Here is a 21,515-nt window from a genome sequence, read left to right as displayed (position 1 = left end):
ATATTGCTCTTGGTTTATATGTGCGGTGGCTGTGGTTTTCCCTTCTATACACGCTGTATGTGTGTCTCCTTTGGACACTCCTACTGTTTTGATTAGCTCAAGCATTGTCATGTGATGCTCTCGCACCATTGTGATGCGGGAGCCGCACCTGAATGAATGAATGGCGCCATTAATTACTATTGTGTACCCTATAAAAGCTTCCCCTCCTGCCTCCATTCTGTAGCCCCCTGAAGAAGCAGGGGCGAAACGGGCTGTTGGGGCTCAGAGTGGAGGTCGCAGCTGGTGAGCAGTGGTTTATGTATATGCTTTACATTTTTTGTCCTATGTAGGTTGGCTTATGTAATACTGGCATGTGTATGTAACTTTACATTGTTTCTGTTACCTTATATGCTCTAACTATATAGTGGTGATGTGGGTATGATCTTTGCAATGCTACAGATATTTTTCAATGAAGTGCCCTGATCTTGTGATATTGTGGGCAATAGGAGCCTATTTACATTTATATATACAAAATACAGGGCCCTTCTATACACACATTAATTGTGGCTGTTTTCATCCCCTACACGACTAGTAGATTATACACCTGCTGGAGCTGCTCAGTCCAGTGCGACCTCCACTCTTGTTGTTTGACATCTGATGTTTTTATGTGTTTGTGTTTTCCTGATACCAATATTTTTTACAATTAAAAATAATTTTTTTTTGTAACAATAAATTTAGATTTAAAATCAAAAGAATTTTTTGTGTTATTTATACATTGATAGTTGGTGCTTTGAGTTTTTGCGGGTATCTTTGTTCATCTAGTATTGAGATTGCTTTGGGTTTGATTTGTGTTGCTATTAAAGTCTGTAACCTATCTCAGGACCATTACCCTAATAAATGGCCTGACAGGAACCTATCCCTATATTAGGGCCACCCTATAGGAAAACCTGTAAACACTCAGGAGAGATTAAAAGTGGAATGATTGAGCATTGAGTTGTACATTTTCCCAATTATTTTTACATATACTGTAGATATTAACCCTTTCCCGACATCTGCCGTAATAGTACGGCGCATGGCGGGTGTGTAACTATGGCGACCGCCCGGGAGCCGGGCAGCCTCCATAGCCGCCGGGTGTCTACCGCTTTACGCAGTAGACAACCGGTGCTAATGTCTCCGATCGGACGCGCCATTTTCCCGCCGCCATTTTCATTGTGATCACCGGCACCCGGAGTAAGCTCCGAGGTCGGCGTCACGTTACTATGACAGCCGGGAGCCTTGTGAAGGCTCCCCAGCTTGTCATTACATTACTTCCATTGCCTGAAATAGAAGTGCTGGTATTTTGTAATGCATTGCAATGCATTAGCATTGTAATAAATTGCATTAGTGATCAGACCCCCTGGGGTTCAAGACCACTAGGGGGTCTAATACATGCAAAAAAAAAAAACAAAACATTTTTTTTAAAGAGTATTAATAATTCAAATCACCCCCTTTTCCCTAGAACACATATAAAAGTAGTTAAATACAGTGAAACACATACATGTTAGGTATCCCCGTGTCCGAAATCACCCGCTCTACAAATCTATAAAAATATTTTTCCTGTACGGTAAACGGTGTAGCAGGAAAAATAGTCAAAAGTGCCAAACCGCTGTTTTTTCACTGTTCAAAGCAATAGCATTTCCCGAAAATGGTAGAACTAAAAAGTACACTCGGCCCCCACAAAAAAAGATGCCCTATGCATCCCCGTACATGGACGTATAAAAAAGTTACGGCTGTCAGAATATGGCGACTTTTAGAAAAAAATTTTTTTAACACAGTTTTGGATATTTTTTAAGGGGTTAAAATGTAAATAAAACCATATAAATTTGGTATCCCTGGAATCATACAGAATACAGGGGACATGTCATTTTGGCTGCACAGTGAACGCCGTAAAACCAAAGCCCGTAAGAAAGTCGCAGAAATGCATTTTTTTTCTTCAAATCCACCCCATTCTGATTTTTTTTCCAGCTTCCCAATACATTATACAGAATAATTAATTGTGGCAACATGAAGAAAAATTTGTCCCACAAAGATTAAGACCTCATATGGCTCTGAGTGCACAGAAATAAAAAAAAGTTATGGGGTTTAGAAGGAGGGGAGTCAAAAACGAAAATCAAAAAATGCCATCAGCGGGAAGGGGTTAAATAACATATAGGGGGAATGAGTGGGGCCATTGCAAAACTGTTCATAGAGGCTCCAAACAAAGCCTTACTTTAACATTTATATGTCATTGTTACTTTGGGGGTACGTAGGTGGGTCATTTTCCCACTAGGGTGTACTGATCTAAATCTCTCATGGTTCTAATGAGCTTATATCACGATGTAACCACATGTGCATGAAGGGGTCCATTGTTGACACAGCCCTTGACTTATCTGGTCAAAAGTCAAGTGATGTGTCTGCCTGCTCTCAGGGGGTAGGGAGGAGGGGCTAAGTGCACGGGAGCGAGCCTGGAGGGGGGGGGGTAGTTTACACTTTGGGGGGGAAGGGGCCGCCAATACAGACTCGGCGTCCGCTGTAATAGAGAGGTGGATGCCGGGGAGGGTTAGATGCCAGCACAGGTGGGGTGGGGGGAGGAAGGAGCGGAATAGCAGCATCGTTCCTGCCGCTGCTGGCTTCATGCAGGGCAGGAGCGTAGCAATGTCGCAGGCACCTGTGCCAGCGTCTAACCCTCCCTGGCCTCCGCCTTTCTATTTCAGCAGATGCCGGGTCTATATTGGCATTGTGAAGGCTGGGGAACTGACTGGTCTCACCATCTATTCGCTGTACGTCCGATGCCTAGCTGCATCGGGAGCGCGCACGCAGGGCCAGCAGCATAGAAGCGACGTCATCTCGCTGCTGGCTTTGCATATGTAATCCCGCCCACCAATGACGCAACAAAGCAGGAAGAAAGAAGATTTTACAGCAGAGAAGACTGGTGAGTATGCGACGTGGGAATACCCCTTTAATTTCTCATTCATTTACTGCCAGCATTTCCGTACTTATAATTGAAACCGCAATGGTTTCGGAAATCGTCATGTGTTTGCTAGAATCCCATCCACTTTGCTGTGACTGTAAAACACTGCGTTTTTTTTCTTCAGTGTTTCAGCCACATGGGGCTCTGGCCACTATGGGTTCCAAGCGGTCCCACCGAATGGGAACCAGAACACAGGTGTGAACGTAACGTCAGATGAGCCAAGCACAGTCTAATTAAAAGGATAATAGGAAATCTGGGCAATCCTAAGGGTATGTTTACACGTTCAGCTTTTCAGATGCAGCTTTTGAAGCCAACTCCAGGTTTAGATCCACTGGATCATAAAGTGTATGTTCACATGGAGGAAAAGGTTGTGGAAACTTTTTCTGTCGTGTGAACATCCCGCGCCACTTGCCGCGACGGAATACTGATGCAGGATTGGCATTCCGTTGCAGCATCCTGCTCCTTTGTAGGCCCGAGTGAATGGGAGTGGGTTTCGAGCCACGAACGCCGCAGCTGATTCATAGGGCATGTTGCTTCTTTTTTCCGCTACTAGCTAGCGGAAAAAAGAAGCAAGTGGCTCCCATTAAAGTCAATGGGAGCTGTTTTTAGCAGCGGATTTTGAGGCTGATTCTGCATCAAAATCTGCTGCCAAATAAAACCATGTGAACATACCCAAAGGGAACAGGACCCAGGCAATACTATTTTTTTTTTTTTTTTTTAAATCCACTTCCAGGTTTAGCTTCAAAAACTGCAGCTGAAAACCCAAAGGTGTAAGGGTGCATTCACATGGAGTTTTGTGGTGCTGTTTTTGCCACAATAACTCACATAAAGAATCAGCGCTGAAAAACAGAATCCCATTTTACGCACGGTACACATTGAAATCAATGAGAGGTTTTTTTTATCCATTGATTTCAATGAGTACCGCGAGTAAAACGGAACCGGTTGAACTCAATGGGATTCTGCTTTGCAGTGCTGATTCTTTACACGAGTTATTGTGGCAAAAACAGCGCCACAAAACTCTGTGTGAATGCACCCTTAAACAATCGAAGGAAAGTGCAAGTCCAGATTATTTGTGGAATTGCATAGGCATGCTTCACAGATGTTTAGAATTCTATATTCAGACACTGCTATTGCACCACATATATCCCTGTAGCCTGCAAACATAAGTCATAAAAGCAACAAGGCAAGAGACAGCAGAAAGTTCTAAACACTTCATACAGGTGCAGACAAGACTGTACCGCCTGTCAGCATTAGCACAAGGCTGACCAGCCAGAGACGCCCTGTCCATGGGCAGGAACTGGCGAGGACTTAGTAAAGGAGGCGGGCCATAGAGATGGGAGTCAGACGCGCAGGAGGTGCCTGAGGAACAGGTACGGATTGAGCCTCACTGCTCGCCATACTGTGATGTCACCGACGGTGTGTGTATGAGGCGGGAGCGGCCGGAGGAGAGCGGAGCGGTCGGTAGGTGTGGAGGAGGTGACAGCAGCAGCAGCAGCAGCAGCAGCAGCTTGACAGGAACTTGTCACATACAATGCTATGGCTGCTCTTTGTACAGCCCTTGCTCGGCACCGCGCTCGCTGTGTACATCATTCACTTAGTCAGTGTCACCTGGTAGTGCTAGAGAATACATGAGACTCCTGCTGTGGGGTGTGGACTATTACTCCCAGCCATTTCAGGACGTGAGAAGGCTGACTGCAGTCATTATTAGCAGGAAGTGCCCCATGAGCACTCCTCTGTATTAGCTGCCATATTAGCTAACTGCTCCTTTCATCTTTAGGGCTGCCAGGTTTCCGAGCTTAGTATGTTTCCTCCATTAATTCACACTTGTATTTGTAACATAGTTTGCACGTACTTTGTTGCAGGAGGAGGGTTTGGGGGTAAGTGTGTGACTTTTCGGTGACTTGTGCTGTGGCGTAGTGTTTGATCCCCACTATCGCCTGGACTAGAGTTATACATCCTATTTTTCAGGAACAAAGTGGAAATCCTGATGTTAGAAAGGACTTTACGGCAGCGCCACCTGCTGGCACATTCCATGGCCGAGTCAGCTCTGTTTTAGCCTAAGGCTCCACTTTTGTGGAATCAGGAAAAGGAGCAGGGTCCATTATTACGGCCATATTTATTCACACTGAAGGGGCTCTATCACTGGGAAAAGTCATTTTTAACTAATCACATCCTTGCATAGGCTTTAGAAAGTCTATTCCACACCTACCTTTAGTATGTAAATTGCCTCAGTGTTTCTGAATAAGTCCGTTTTTATTCATATGCCAATTAGACTGGTGCCCAATACATCGTGCACCCCCTTTGCTGTTGTTTCCTATGGGAGGCTGCTGATGACTCAGCTTCCTGTTTGCACACACAGGAGAGAATAGCAGAGATGAGTGCTGCGGGGAACTTCCTGTGCTGGCTGGAAGCTCATTAGCATATGAATAAAAACGGACTTATTCAGAAACCATTGAGGCAATTTACATACTAAAGGTAGGTGTGGAATACTCTTTCTAAAGGCTATGCAAGGATGTGATTAGTAAAAAATGACTTTTCCCATTGATAGAGCCCCTTTAAAGGGGTGTTCCCACGTCGCATACTCATCAGTCTTTACTGCTGTAAAATCTTCTTTTTTTCCTGGTTTCTTGCATCATTTGGTGGGCGGGGTTTCACATGCAACCTGCCGTTTAGCTCCGCCCCCAAATTAGCGTGTAGCTCCGCCCACCCATATTGGACTATGAAGTACAGGCAGCAGCAACTCCATTCTGTGTTACATACAGACACTGCCTGTCTCTGCCATAATGAACACAACTGAATTAGCTAGCCTGATAACTGGGAGAACAGATGAAAGCAGCTCCTCTCCCCTATCTGATAGCAGGGAGCTAGGTCACGTGGTGTAGACACAGGAATAGCTAGATACACAGGCTCGCTCCCGTGCACTTAGCCCCTCCCCCCTGAGAGCAGCAGATACATCACTTGACTCATGAGCAGCTAAGTCAGGGCTGTGGCCACAAATAATTGAATAAAGTAAGATAGTGGACAAACAAAGCAGTTTTGCTGAGGCAATGTATTTAGGAAAAGTCTTACATCCACATTAACAAGCAGTATAGATGGGATCCTTGTGATGGGACAACCCCTTTAAGCGAAGCTCAGAATGGATTGGATGTGTTAGGATAGGTTAACGTCATATTCTGGGATTTTGATTGCTACAATTGTTTTGTCAATTGTATATGTGCCCAGATATATGCTTTGGTATTCCTATATAGTTGCATATGTCTGTTTTTGTATGCGTTTGTATTGTATTTTTCTGGTTTTAGCTGGTTAAGCAGGACTTTTTTTTTTTCTCTGGGCTTTTCAGGAAACTCTATGGTACCTGTGGGTAACTGCTTTTTAAGCAGATTGGGTTTCTGTTTTTTCAGGTCCCCAAGTGGACCTGAAGAATGGAAACCACAACACAGATGTGAACCTATCATAAGCTGGTATTTTTTTCAGACTGGCTTTATATGAAATTAATTTTTGAGTCATAACTTTTACAGCCATATTACAGGTTTGTGCAAGCTTAAGCTAGTATACGTGCCCATGGAATCCTTGTATTTACCTGTGTATGCCTCTAAATATTAGGATCATAGAACAACAACCTTCCATTTTTGTATTGCACTATACATAGACCTTTAGGCTATGTCAGTAGTATTAGGTTGCTGAGGGACCAACACCTGGGCCCCTAAAGATTACCTTTTTTGAAATAACAGCACCTCATGTAAAAGTCTAATGCGTCTACCCCATAGGCTGTTTGCAGTTTGGTCCCATTCAAGTGAATACCAAGTACAGCCATTATGGAGTACACAGCACTGTCCTTAGTAAGTAGAGGCCACCAGGCTTGTCTGAACATCTATTCAAACAACTGATCGGTGGGGGTCCTGGTTGTCAGATCACTACTGAACTTATGATAGGTCATCAATATCAGATTAGGTACATTTTAACTTTTTTTTTTTCTCAACTTCAATTGGATGACCTCTAGTTCTTTAGTACATTCCTTAGGCTCTTAATTGTTAAAATCTGATCTCTACATGGGGTCCAGGCTACATTAGGCATGTATTGACCCATTTATTGAGGTCCTTACTAGTCATTTTTTAGGGTAAAGAAATACTTGCCGAAATATACTTGATAAAACACAAGTTGTGTTCCAAGCAGAGAAGTTCTGTTACATGTAAATGGTTTTGTTTTTCTTAACAAACCCTTCCCCCCTCCCCGTGCATGTGTACTGTGCTGTAGTTTGCTCCATGTTTGTAGTACAGAATCCAGAACTGAACTGATACAAAGCTCAGTATAGTAGTTCTCCAGTCATTTGATGCCTTAGGTTCTATTGACCTGCCCGTAGGCAGTCCGGAAAATAAAGACAGCTCACACACTATTTCATGGACAGAAAGCCTCCTTAGGCAAAGGCCCAACATAGCAGAGATGCTGCAGAAAAAAAATCTGCCTTTTATACCGTAGTACTGACAAAGTGAATGAGCTTTCACTAATATCATCCACGCATTGCAGGGGGGAAAAAAAGCTGTAGAAATGCAGTGCTTTCACAAATGCATTTCTGAAAATCGTGTAGCGTACCCTTTAGCAGGAGCTGGGGAATTGCAAGTGTTTTCACTATATTTTGAATAGAGGAATTACAAAAGTGGAAAAATGCCACAAAAACTTCTTTAAAATAAAAAAAAAATCCTCTTCTGAAATGTCTTTCCGCAGCAGTTTTTGCTGCGACTTGCTTTGTGGAGACTTAGCCTTAAACTTTTATATTCGTGGCAGACTATACCTCCCCCTCTTAGACATCGGTGCACTATTGTCTAGGTTGGTCTACATTCTCTTTTAAGCATGGACAGCTGGTAAAGAGATCTGTCCTGCCAGGCTCTACAGGTATATAGATCTGTTTTTCATAACCAGCTCATGTGATCTACTTACAAGGAAACCACATGGAATTTCACTTTGTATAAGAAGTCTTGTAAAATGAAGCTAAGACAAGGCGTGTAACTGGGCAGCCTTCCAAGAATGACAGTGAAACGTGCTCCGAGGGGCAATTATAACCTGGCATGTTCTGTGTTATTTAGAACAAATGTCAGTACATGCTATTGTACCTCAGTGTTACATAATTGGCTATGTCCAATGTGTCATAGCTATGAAATATTAAGGTTTATTCATATTAGCATACTTAATGTCTATTACTATAATACAGATAACAGTTGCATTGTCTTATTTAAGTCCCCCCCATAGAAGTTGATAAAGCTTGAACAAAAATACATTGGGTAAGATTTATTAATGAGCCAGAGTTGTGGTGTACCAAACATTGACATAAATGCCTTGCACTGTACTTAAGTTGAAGTTTTCTGTGCCTTGTTTGGCAAGGGGGAGGCGTATTGGGAAGGATAGAACGTAAGATGCATCATGCTCAGCTCGTAGGTGGTATAAACATAGCCTGGTCGGTCTAAAGATGTGCCAGATGTATGCTCTAGCTTCGGCCTCCGTGATAAATCTGGCACATTTCAAGTCTGTCTCCTCTGAGTTTACACTATTTAATACTAGACATTGTGTGTCTAATATTTATAGATGGATAGTGGAAAAAGGAATGGATGCTCTTTAATGGAGCCAAAGGCATAACCATATCGATCCTCATAGGGCTCTTTCTTGAGTCATTAGGATAGGCCATCAATATTAGAAAGTGGATACCCCCTTTAATTATACGATACCAAGCAATCATAAAATATAATTAAAAATTATAACTTGTTTTTGAAGCTGGGGCTGGTAACTCCCCCCAACTCCAAATCCAGCTGAAACTGCTGGCTTTATGTTCATTCTGTTTTCTGCCAAGTGAATTTCATTGATTTACAGTGAAGTGATACATTATATTTAAAACACACAACTTAAGAAATGTCATGTATATTTGTGTACTGTTATGGATACCAGTATTAGACATATATCCGCTAGAATAAAATATAAATATATATATAATCAACGTGTAGGTACCGCACAAAAAAGTTAATGCTCTTTGTGTCTGTAGGGCACACTTATTATACAATGAGACCTTTCCAAAACCACCTCTTTGAGAAGACCACCCTTTTGCCCAGACCACATTTTCTGTGATGGATTTTCAGTTTTCCATATTAGCCATCTTCTCTGAGAAGACCCACCCTGAAGAAGACCACTTTATTGCAGGTTTGGGTGGTCAACTCAGGGGTTGTACTTCTTTAGGGCCCCTTCACACGGAGTTTACGCTCCGCTCATTCAGACACATATACACGAGCGCTTCAAAACACATCCCATTCACTTCAATTCCTATTGAAGTGAATGGGATGTGTTTTGAAGCGCTCATGTATATGTGTCTGAATGAGCAGAACGTAAATTCCGTGTGAAGGGGCCCTTGCTTTGTAGAGTTGTACTTTAGTTGTGGACTTTCTTTGTGGATGGCTCCTATGTGTAAGACATAAGATAAATAAGTTTATTTGCTTTAGCCGTGGAAAACATATCTGATTTCCGCTCTTGTTATCTGATATACTCCCCTATCCATGTTCAACTCAGATTATAGCTTAATAAATAGCTTGCATTCATCTCTGAAGAAGGGGAAGGGGGTGTGTGGGCGTGTTTCTCTCCCCCCCCCCCCCCCAGGATTTTTTGAAAAACTTAGCCCTAAAAAATGCGTTTTTAAGGCTTTTTTTTAAACTAGTTAGCTGTGTTTGACCAACTTATAAAACTGACCTTATTTGTGTACTATTAGCTGCATTGGGAGCACGCACGCAAGGCCAGCGGCATAGAAGCGACGTTGTCTCCCTGCTGGCTTTGTATATGAAACCCCGCCCACCAATTGAGCCAAAAAAAGGAAGAAAGAAGAGTTTACAGCAGCGAAGACTGGTGAGTAAGGGACATAGGAATACCCCTTTAAGGGCCTTGCGCTTCTAACACATATCTCCCAACTTTTGAAGATTAGAAAGAGGGACAAAATGTGCGGTGCGCGCCGCTGCAAACTTGGCTCCACCCACTTTTATGTTGACCCATTCTCATTCATTTTTCATGTCCTCCCACATAGTATAATCCTCCTACAGTCACCCGTAAATTATGTCCCCCCTCCATCTCTCCCCCAGTTTCATATACAACCTTCATCTATCCCTAATTTAATGTCCCCAGTTTTATGTCCCCCCGTTTCTGCCCAGTTTCATACCGTTCTCCCCCCCCCCTTCATCTGCCCCAGTGTCATGCCGTTCTCCCCCCCTTCATCTGTCCCAGTGTCATGCCGTTCTCACCCCTCCTTCATCTGCCCCAGTGTCATGCCGTTCTCCCCCCCCCTTCATCTGCCCCAGTGTCATGCCGTTCTCCCCCCCCCTTCATCTGTCCCAGTGTCATGCCGTTCTCACCCCCCCTTCATCTGCCCCCAGTTTCATGGGCCCCCTTCATTATGTTACACCTTAATGTTTAACACACACACAAAAAAACACACTCACCTTCCCTCGCTCCCCTGCCGCTCTCTTCGCAGTCTCACTCGCTCACATAGTTGTAGGTGCGATGTGACAGCTCCTGCTTTAAACGCCTATGTATTCAGAGCCGAAATCGGGACATGCCGACCAGGACCGTTTTGTTAGGGCCATGCCGCGGTGCCCCGAGCGGTTGCCTGGCTCGCCCGACCCTGGATCTGCCGCCGGAGGTACTAGTAATAAATGCTTTTAGGAGGTGGTAGACTCCCTTTAAAACTCCCCTTTGTGGGGTACTGTGTACCTCATTCAGCTGCATCTGTTAGTGGATACAGTTGAATACTAGATTATAAACAGGCCAGTTTTTCTAAATCTGTTACTTGGCAAGTGCAAGGGTTATTTTTTCTGTGTAACCCACCTCTAGTGCGGCCCCAGCCCCACCCTCCTCAGCGACCCTGGCCTCTTCCCTCCCGCACGTGCGCCTATGCCCGTCCTCCGCCGTAGCATCCTCGGCGCCGCCACTCCTGCCCGGGCGCCCCACCCAACTGTTGCCAGTCGTGGTCGTGATTTGGGGGATTGTGGGACCTAAGGGATTGTAGCCTATGTTTCCTTCCTGGGGAATATCTAGGTATGTGTGAAATCTCACCCAAATCTGTTAGGCTGTGATTGAGGAACAAACATTCAAACACTCACACTTTTACATTTATAATATTTAGTGGGATATACAGTCCTATGAAAAAGTTTGGGCACCCCTATTAATCTTAATTAGAGATGAGCGAACAGTGTTCTATCGAACACATGTTCGATCGGATATCAGGGTGTTCGCCATGTTCGAATCGAATCGAACACCGCGTGGTAAAGTGTGCCAAAATTCGATTCCCCTCCCACCTTCCCTGGCGCCTTTTTTGCACCAATAACAGCGCAGGGGAGGTGGGACAGGAACTACGACACCGGGGGCATTGAAAAAAATTGGAAAAAGTCATTGGCTGCCGAAATCAGGTGACCTCCATTTTAGACGAATAGTGGATTTCAAATCCGGGTCATATGAGAATGTGAACTTTGACTATGAGACAGGGATAGCTGTACAGGCAGGGATAGCTAGGGATAACCTTTATTTAGGGGGGAATGTTATTAAAAATAACTTTTTGGGGCTCTATCGGGTGTGTAATTGTGATTTTTGTGAGATAAACTTTTTCCCATAGGGATGCATTGGCCAGCGCTCATTGGCCAGAGTACGGAACTCGACCAATCAGCGCTGGCTCTGCTGGAGGAGGCGGAGTCTAAGATCGCTCCACACCAGTCTCCATTCAGGTCCGACCTTAGACTCCGCCTCCTCCAGCAGAGCCAGCGCTGATTGGCCGAATTCCGTACTCTGGCCAATCAGCACTGGCAAATGCATTGTATTGGCGTGATGAAGCAGTGCTGAATGTGTGTGCTTGGCACACACATTCAGCTCTACTTCATCGGGCTAATAGAATGCATTGGCCAATCAGCGCTGGCCAATGCATTCTATTAGCTTGATGAAGCAGAGTGTGCACAAGGGTTCAAGCGCACCCTCGGCTCTGATGTAGCAGAGTCGAGGGTGCACTTGAACCCTTGTGCACCCTCGGCTCTGCTACATCAGAGCCGAGGGTGCGCTTGAACCCTTGTGCACACTCTGCTTCATCAAGCTAATAGAATGCATTGGCCAGCGCTGATTGGCCAATGCATTCTATTAGCCCGATGAAGTAGAGCTGAATGTGTGTGCTAAGCACACACATTCAGCACTGCTTCATCACGCCAATACAATGCATTAGCCAGTGCTGATTGGCCAGAGTACGGAATTCGGACAATCAGCGCTGGCTCTGCTGGAGGAGGCGGAGTCTAAGGTCGGTCCTGAATGGAGACTGGTGTGGAGCGATCTTAGACTCTGCCTCCTCCAGCAGAGCCAGCACTGATTGGTCGAGTTCCGTACTCTGGCCAATCAGCGCTGATTGGCCAATGCATTCTATTAGCCCGATGAAGTAGAGCTGAATGTGTGTGCTTAGCACACACATTCAGCTCTACTTCATCGGGCTAATAGAATGCATTGGCCAATCAGCGCTGGCCAATGCATTCTATTAGCGTGAACTGAGTTTGCACAGGGGTTCTAGTGCACCCTCGGCTCTGCTACATCAGATTGCTACATCTGATGTAGCAGTGCCGAGTGTGCATCAGATGTGTAGTTGAGCAAAACTGACTCAGCACTGCTAAGTCTCTGCATTCGCATAGGAATGCATTGGCCAGCCTTCGGCCAATCAGCGCTGGCTCTGCCGGAGGAGGCGGAGTCTAAGGTCGGACCTGAATGGAGACTGGTGTGGAGCGATCTTAGACTCCGCCTCCTCCAGCAGAGCCAGCGCTGATTGGTCGAGTTCCGTACTCTGGCCAATCAGCACTGGCCAATGCATTTCTATGGGGAAAAGTTAGCTTGCGAAAATCGCAAACTGACAGGGATTTCCATGAAATAAAGTGACTTTTATGCCCCCAGACATGCTTCCCCTGCTGTCCCAGTGTCATTCCAGGGTGTTGGTATCATTTCCTGGGGTGTCATAGTGGACTTGGTGACCCTCCAGACACGAATTTGGGTTTCCCCCTTAACGAGTTTATGTTCCCCATAGACTATAATGGGGTTCGAAACCCATTCGAACACTCGAACAGTGAGCGGCTGTTCGAATCGAATTTCGAACCTCGAACATTTTAGTGTTCGCTCATCTCTAATCTTAATCATTTTTTGTTCTAAATATTTTGGTGTTTGCAACAGCCATTTCAGTTTGATATATCTAATAACTGATGGACACAGTAATATTTCAGGATTGAAATGAGGTTTATTGTACTAACAGAAAATGTGCAATATGCATTAAACCAAAATTTGACCGGTGCAAAAGTATGGGCACCCTTATCATTTTATTGATTTGAATTCCCCTAACTACTTTTTACTGACTTACTGAAGCACAAAATTGGTTTTGTAACCTCAGTGAGCTTTGAACTTCATAGCCAGATGTATCCAATCATAAGAAAAGGTATTTAAGGTGGCCAATTGCAAGTTGATCTCCTATTTGAATCTCCTCTGAAGAGTGGCATCATGGGCTACTCAAAACAACTCTCAAATGATCTGAAAACAAAGATTGTTCAACATAGTTGTTCAGGGGAAGGATACAAAAAGTTGTCTCAGAGATTTAACCTGTCAGTTTCCACTGTGAGGAACATAGTAAGGAAATGGAAGACCACAGAGACAGTTCTTGTTAAGCCCAGAAGTGGCAGGCCAAGAAAAATATCAGAAAGGCAGAGAAGAAGAATGGTGAGAACAGTCAAGGACAATCCACAGACCACCTCCAAAGAGCTGCAGCATCATCTTGCTGCAGATGGTGTCACTGTGCATCGGTCAACTATACAGCGCACTTTGCACAAATAGAAGCTGTATGGGAGAGTGATGAGAAAGAAGCTGTTTCTGCACGTACGCCACAAATAGAGTTGCCTGAGGTATGAAAAAGCACATTTGGACAAGGCAGCTTCATTTTGGAAACAAAAATTGAGTTGTTTGGTTATAAAAAAGGCGTTATGCATGGCTTCCAAAAAGAAACAGCATTCCAAGAAAAACACATGCTACCCACTGTAAAATTTGGTGGAGGTTCCATCATGCTTTGGGGCTGTGTGGCCAATGCCGGCATCGGGAATCTTGTTAAAGTTGAGAGTCACATGGATTCCACTCAGTATCAGCAGATTCTTGAGAATAATGTTCAAGAATCAGTGACGAAGTTGAAGTTACGCCGGGGATGGATATTTCAGCAAGACAATGATCCAAAACACCGCTCCAAATCCTCAGGCATTCATGCAGAGGAACAATTACAATGTTCTGGAATGGCCATCCCAGTCCCCAGACCTGAATATCATTGAACATCTGTGGGATGATTTGAAGCGGGCTGTCCATGCTCGGCGACCATCTAACTTAACTGAACTTGAATTGTTTGTCCAAAATACCTTTATCCAGGATCCAGGAACTGATTAAAAGCTACAGGAAGCGACTAGAGGCTGTTATCTTTGCAAAAGGAGGATCTACTAAATATTAATGTCACTTTTCTGTTGAGGTGCCCATACTTTTGCACCGGTCAAATTTTGGTTTAATGCATATTGCACATTTTCTGTTAGTACAATAAACCTCATTTCAATCCTGAAATATTACTGTGTCCATCAGTTATTAGATATATCCAACTGAAATGGCTGTTATAAACACCAAAATATTTAGAACTAAAAATGATTAAGATTAATAGGGGTGCCCAAACTTTTTCATAGGACTGTATATATATATATATATAGTTTATATTTTGAGGGCAATAGCACTGTACTTAGAAACTATATAGCAGTGTATACATATGTTGGCATTAATTAATGGCATTGTGGTATCATGAATTGTGCTTTATTATAAGACTGTATCTAGCCAATGCAATCATGTATGTTGGCATATACCTATGTAAAAATGCATTCATGCCTGTTACTACCTTGTATTGCACTGGCTATATAAGCATGTCAAGACATATACACAACATTGTGGCCTTTGGGGGATGTTCACATGTGCTACATTTTTCTTTGGGGGAGGGAGTTCAGTAAAAACGTCTTCCTGCTGTTAAAAATACATAGTAAAAAATGAGAGAATTAACACTTCCTTTGTACTTCACTACCAAATGTCCCTGTGAAATGCTATGCTTTTTGGGCTCCTTTTTAAATGTCTTTCCCAGTGCCATCTTACACAAAGGGCCCTTTAGCGCTCAGTAAATTGTTATAAAGGCGTTCTGCAGAAGCTGATGGGGCTGCACACCTTGTTATATTTGTTATATGAGTTGCACATTTATTGTAATGTGCAATAGAAATTACCATTTTGACTCTGTTACATCTACTGTCATGTGGAGTTTTTTGTTTTTTTATGTGTTATGAAAGTTACAAAAGGTTATGAAGTTGTGTGGTATAAAGTGCAAATGATTTTGCAGTCTTTTGCAGCCAGTTTAAGCTTATCATGGGTATATGATAACATTTTTCACAGTCGGTGTAAATCCTTTTAATAGCTAATTGTGTATCCAAATTCACTTGTGTTACTGAAAAAAACAGAATGACAAAGAATATGACTGCTATTACAGCTGCCAGGTTGTCGTTCATCGCTTCTAAAGTCTCCTAAATGTTAATTTGGCCTGTCAGGCATCAACATAGATGCATAGGATTATATAACTGCTTGGTGACAACCCTTGTCATAGTTGCCCTACTATTATACATAACAAATAAAGTACAGTGTAGAATTCTTAAAAGCAACGTACGAGAACTGCTGAATAACTTGGTTACACACCGTACATTTATTTTCTACCACTGCTTTCAGAGGTCGGGGTCTGAGAAGACGCCATCTTTAAACGATATATCCTTATTAACCATGTATCCTTGGGGGAAGTTAGCAGTGAATTTCAATGTGGAATCCGCCTCAAAATCCGCTGCAAAAATGGCTTCCTTTGACTTCAATGGGAGCCGCTCACTTCTTTTTTCTGCTAGCTAGTAGTGGAAAAAAGAAGCGAGCTGCCCTATCTTGCCGCGGCGCGAGGCTCCAACCCATTCATTTGGGACTAATCCATCACAAAATGCTGCGACAGTATGCCAGTGCACTACACTGGCATGTGTACTCGCGGAGTTCATTTAACTCCATGTGAACTAGCCCTTATGCACAATAGGTATTTGCTGTAATGCTCTTGGTGGTAGCAGCGTGCAACTTTGTTTCGGCATGGTGCACCTGCAATTCTTGTTCTCATTGTTTGGCAGTGCTGACTAACTTTTCTGTGTTGTATATTTATACAAGTCAACACTTGCTTTATTATGTTTTCTTAAGGCGTACATAAAATTTCAACAACTTCTGATTTTCTGCCAACATTTGCATTACAACATTTTGTAATATTCATAACTAAGTTTGCCTCCTGTTTCTGAAAATCTGTGCTGAAATAGACTTTTTGTAGATACCAGGCTTAGAAATCCTCACCGTCTCTGACTAGGTCTATGGAGGACTAGGGATTACTGATGAGCGCTGAAGTTCGGGGTCGGCTCATCCCTAAAGTTGGTTAGTTGCTCAGCAATCAGTCCTGGAAGTGATGATATGGCTCCCCCAAAACCCTGATCCAAGCATCATGTAGTCTGTCTGGCATTACATTAACAAACAGGATTTGAGCAAGTCTACATCCACACAAAATCTGTGGTTAGTTCTCCAAGATGTTTAGAACAACCTCCTTGACAAGTTCCTTCAAAACTGTCTGCAGGTGTATCTAGAAGAATTGATGCAGCTTTGAAGGCAAAGTGTGGTCACACCAAATATTACTGCAATTTACATTTATCTTCTGTTCTGTGGGGGTTATCATGGACTTCTGTCCATTTTATTCCCTCTCCTAACAATCAGAGTATACTATACTTTTGTGAACTTTCTGTTTAAAGCGCTGTGGGTAGAACTGAGATGCAGTGCTGCCACAGTTTTTACCGCAGCGCTTTATAGCTTTGGGCCGTCCCGTGGGGCCTTAGCCCAAAACCGTTTTTCCTCTCTATTATGGGTCAGACTTTTTGGGGCATCTGAATACTATTTTTTTGGTGGCTGAGGCTGATTTTCCCTGTAACTGGGACTGATGCATTTAGCCCCAGTTACAGGAGGAATACAGCCCATGACTGCTGAGTTGGTCGGTGTTGTCTAGAACCCAGCAGCTCTAAAAATCTGATACCCAGCAGTTGGGAAGGCAGGGACGGTAATAATCCCCTTCTTCTGCAGCTGCACGACTTTGCTTAAAACTGCAAGGACATACTGGTACATCCTTTCAGAACAAGAGAAGGACCGCCCAGATATATGTAGTCTATAGGTAGTCTGGAAGTGGTTAAGTTGCTTAGGTAGATAATGGATAATAAATAAATACACACACATGCTGTGCAATCTCAAAAAAAAAAAGTTAGATTTTTGTTATCACACTCAGGGCTCGTTCACATCTGCGTTGCCCTCTCCGTACTTGAGGTTTCCGTTTCCTGCCTAAAACAGAGGCAGGAGACGGAAACCTACAGGAGACTTTCTCACCCATTCATTTGAATGGGTGAGAAAGCTGTCCGGCCGTGAGCGGCGGTGAGCGTTTTAGGCGGTTTTATAATCCGGACACAGAGTTGGACATGCAGTACTCTGTGTCCGAATAAAAAAAAATCCGGTTTCGCGGCAGAGAGCCTAAAACGCTCACCGCCGCTCACGGCAGGACCCAGTCTATGGTTTCCATCTTCTGGCATGCAGAAGACGGAAACCATAGAACGGAGACCCTGAACGCAGGTGTGAACCCAGCGTCAGTTTGCTATGTGCACTATAGCTTTTTAACATATTAGTGACAGTAAAATATTGTGTGAGTATAAAAGCAAGTATATGTTTTAGTGTTTTTTTTTTTTAATTGTTTGACAGAAAGTTACAGGAAGGTAGACATGGCTATTGATAACTATATAGAAATATATAGGGTTTAGGGTTGCACTTCCTTCTCATGGTGTGTAATCCCTACATTTTATAGGATGATACTTTTTTTTTTGTTTGTTTGTTTGTTTGTTTGTATAACATTTCCAACTTCAAAGGAGAGTTTTGTTCCTTCAAGTTCTGGTGATTTTCTGAAGATATGTACATGTGGGTGCAGGCCTTAGTGATATGAATGAACTCGGCACATGTTGAACTCTTATTTTTAACTTTTTGTTTGGTTTCCACTGTTAGCAACTAATATAAATTGTTTGCATTTTTAGTTAGAAAACATATACCGTACTTTAAATCAAAATTGCTTTAAGGTGCCTGTTTATATACAGTACCAAGTGGCATTTTGACAATGCTGCAGGTGTCTACTTTCACAAAATATATAGGTATATGTAAATACGAATTTTTAACATTTTAATTTAGATTTTATTTTTCTATCTCAAAACTGTAAAACTTGCCCTGGTGGCCATAGAAGAGGGTAAAAAAAAATCAGAAACCCCCTGGCAGTTGATGGGTTAACCATTGAAGACTAGACCTCCTGCATTATACAAATACATACAGTATATAGTTTGAGAATACTACTTATGTATGTACATCTTCAGATTTAGCTTCTGCATGCTATGCCACCACTAAATAGACTTGTGCTTTTACTTGCAGGACAAACTCTTACCAATAACAGTACAATCTCCCAGGATGCCCAGATGGAGGAAAGTGCCTCGCAGTAAGTTTTGACATATCATTAAAATAAAAGGTCTTTCCAATAAGCTTTATACATTGGAACCCCTTACTATTAGTTTTATTACCTTCAGAACAGCTCTCTGTGTTCAATGCTAGTGGAAACAAAGACACTTGTACATTTGTGCTTGGTAGCAAAGTAAATGAAGCAACTACAAGAAGATCTACTGAACATGTGTGTCCATAGGCACTGGAAAGATTAGTTAGATGTTCTGCAAGGGAACAAAAAGAACACTAGGGGGCACAATAGCAAGTCAGTATCAGCAATGTTGACACACCTAAGCATTTTCAAAACTGTAATAGTCTGGATTCCAACCAAACAAAGCTGTATGTAAAATGACTGCTGTTTTTTTTTGTTTTTTTTTTAAATAAACTTTATATATGCATGTCCTGCAGCTCCATTAGCAATGCTTTTCCGTTATCCTGTACTTCATGTCGAAACGTCCTCACTCGCTGCAGCACTCATATGCTTGTGATCCAATCACTGACTATAATGGTGACCTGACAGTCTGTAGGCATGGCCACTGTATGACTGAACATACAGAAAATATATTAATATATAATTAATTTAAAAAAACCAAAAACTTACTTTTGAGTGGGTGGGCCTTTTGTGCTCTGGTTCTAGTTCTGTTGCCAACGGTTTCAGATAATTAAATGTTTTGTCACTTCTGCTTTCATCTTAGGCTACATTCTCCTGACCGTGATTAATGGCCATGTGATGTCTGTGTTTTTTTTTATTTGTTTTTGTTTTTTAACAGATGTCTTACAACAGTATTAAATTCAGCGAATGGGGGCTATTCACATGACTGGCTGTTGATACAGATTGTCAAAATATGTCATGTTCTATTTTTGGCCACTTTCACAGATCCCACCATGCACTGAAATATATGGTGGAACGATGGAAAATGACTGCCCATCAGGTGCAAGACGGGCGTGAACAACAGATGTTTTTCACATCCATTTTTCCCCTTGGTCAAATGTAACTTTAAGGCTGAGGCCCCACGTTGTGGAAATGTAGCTTTTTTTTTGTGTGTGTGTGTGTGTGTGTGTGTGTGTGTGTGTGTGTGTGTGTGTGTTTTTTTGTTTTTGTTTTGTTTTTTATATAGCTAAAGCCAAGAATGGCCCCAAAAGAAATGGGGAATATATAGGAAGTTCTTATACATCTACCATCTGCTCAATCCACTGTTTGCTTTGGTTCAAAAACTGCATTAAAAAAACCCTGCATTTCTGAAATGAGGGGCCTTAGGCTTGGTTCACACATCAGTATGCCATCCGTCCGTTTGAATTCAGTTCGAGACTAAAAACAGACTGATGCACATACTGATTGTATACTGACAACTTTTTATGCTGATAGCAAACACTGTCAGTCCCCTAGAGGACAGATAAGGGGATTAAAAGTAGCAATTGTAAACAGAGTAGAGATCAGGACATAATAAATGTTTACAATTTTCTACTTTTAATTCCCTTATCTGTCCTCTAGGGGATGGACAGAGTTTGCTATCAGGATAAAAAGGTGTCAGTATACAATCAGTATGTGCATCAGTCAGTTTTTAGTCTCACTGAGTTCAAACGGATGGATGGCATACTGATGTGTGAACCAAGTCTTAGTCTAAAGGGATTTTCCCATATCTGTTTCAGCAGCTTTGCCTGCTGTCTCTTCTTCTCACTTCCTGTATTCCTTATCAAACAGTCAAAGCCACCACCCCAGCTTGCTGAACAGGACCCTATGAAATATCAAAATACTTATGATTACTAGAAATCTAATATAAATACTGATCAAATAATATGCACATGCTTGTAGAGAATAGACTCTGTGTTATCCATGTGTTTACATAGAGAGATAACAGACAGGGCTTTATCAGCAAACTGCAATTAGCTGAACAGCAGAGCTGTACATAACAGTGAGGGCAGTGAGTGATGTCATCTGTCCTGTCTTATTACACAGGTCCGGCTCTATAGAAACACTACACAGTGGGTGGAATAATTTCACATGGCAGGAAAACAAAGCAGCATTGCTAAAGCAATATATTTAGGAGAATTCTTCAATTTACATAAGCTACAAGTATAGATAGGATCCTTGAGGGTCCATTCACACGGAGGAAAATGGTGAGGAATTTGGTGTGGAATTTCAGCGCTGAAAAAAAAGCCTCCCATTGACTTCAATGGGTTTCTTTTTCTGCTAGCAAAAAAGGAACCCATTGAAGTCAATGGGAGGCTTTTTTTTCGGCGCTGAATCTGACGCGGATTCCACACCAAATTCCTCACCGTTTTCCCCACTTCTATAGGACTATGATATCTGCCTGTCCTATAGAAGCGAATCATGTTATGGCCACACCTTTATATTTTCACTTCATGCACATGGTGGAATTGCCAATCCCCCTATTGCTATTTTCCAGTACCCCAGTATAAGCGTATACTGTGTAAAAACTAATGATCCAAAGTGTAAGAAAAAGGAAATCCTGTTAAAGCACAAAAGGATTTTATCAGAAATGTTCTTGACGGTAAGGGCAGGAAAGTGCAGGTGCGATCTGCATTTGTTCTTGTCTATCAGCACTGCTAAGTTACACAATCTAACCACTCTGCCAATAAATGAAGAAAGCTAAAGAAAATCTATGATAAAAGTACTCCCATTATTCTTTAGATTTGTGTACTCTGCAAATGTGCATTAATAATGCATTATTTCTGTCCAATGTCAGTCTGTGTGTATTTTCCTCTAGTGTATTACATTTGAAGATATTTGTTTTACTATCTGTCAAGAAGTAATTCTTGCCAAATAACTGAATGCTTGCAGATCTTGGACGGAACAGTGGAACAATGGTTGGCAGTCTCTGAGGCAGTCTTTATTCATTGCATGTTTTTCTTTTATGTT

At 42.5% G+C, this 21,515-nt stretch overlaps 1 protein-coding gene across 2 annotated transcripts in view; it reads left to right on the top strand.

The window, feature by feature from the left end:
* Positions 1 to 4,217: 4,217 nt before the first annotated feature.
* LIMK2 (LIM domain kinase 2) overlaps positions 4,218 to 21,515 on the top strand; it is a 41,359-nt gene continuing 24,061 nt past the window's right edge. Inside the window, exons 1-2 of one of the 2 annotated variants that reach the window (XM_075276377.1) lie at positions 4,218 to 4,338; positions 18,569 to 18,632. In XM_075276377.1, the coding sequence (XP_075132478.1) occupies positions 18,613 to 18,632 (20 nt within the window). In that variant the 5' untranslated portion in view covers positions 4,218 to 4,338; positions 18,569 to 18,612. Of the gene's footprint in view, positions 4,430 to 18,568; positions 18,633 to 21,515 lie in introns of both variants that reach the window. The other variant, XM_075276369.1, reaches the window with a different exon arrangement.

Source organism: Leptodactylus fuscus, chromosome 1 (genome assembly GCF_031893055.1).
Source record: "Leptodactylus fuscus isolate aLepFus1 chromosome 1, aLepFus1.hap2, whole genome shotgun sequence".
In the NCBI taxonomy this organism is placed as follows: Eukaryota; Metazoa; Chordata; class Amphibia; order Anura; family Leptodactylidae; genus Leptodactylus; species Leptodactylus fuscus.
Note: the sequence above shows the minus strand (reverse complement) of the source record. Positions and strands in the feature narration are given on the sequence as shown.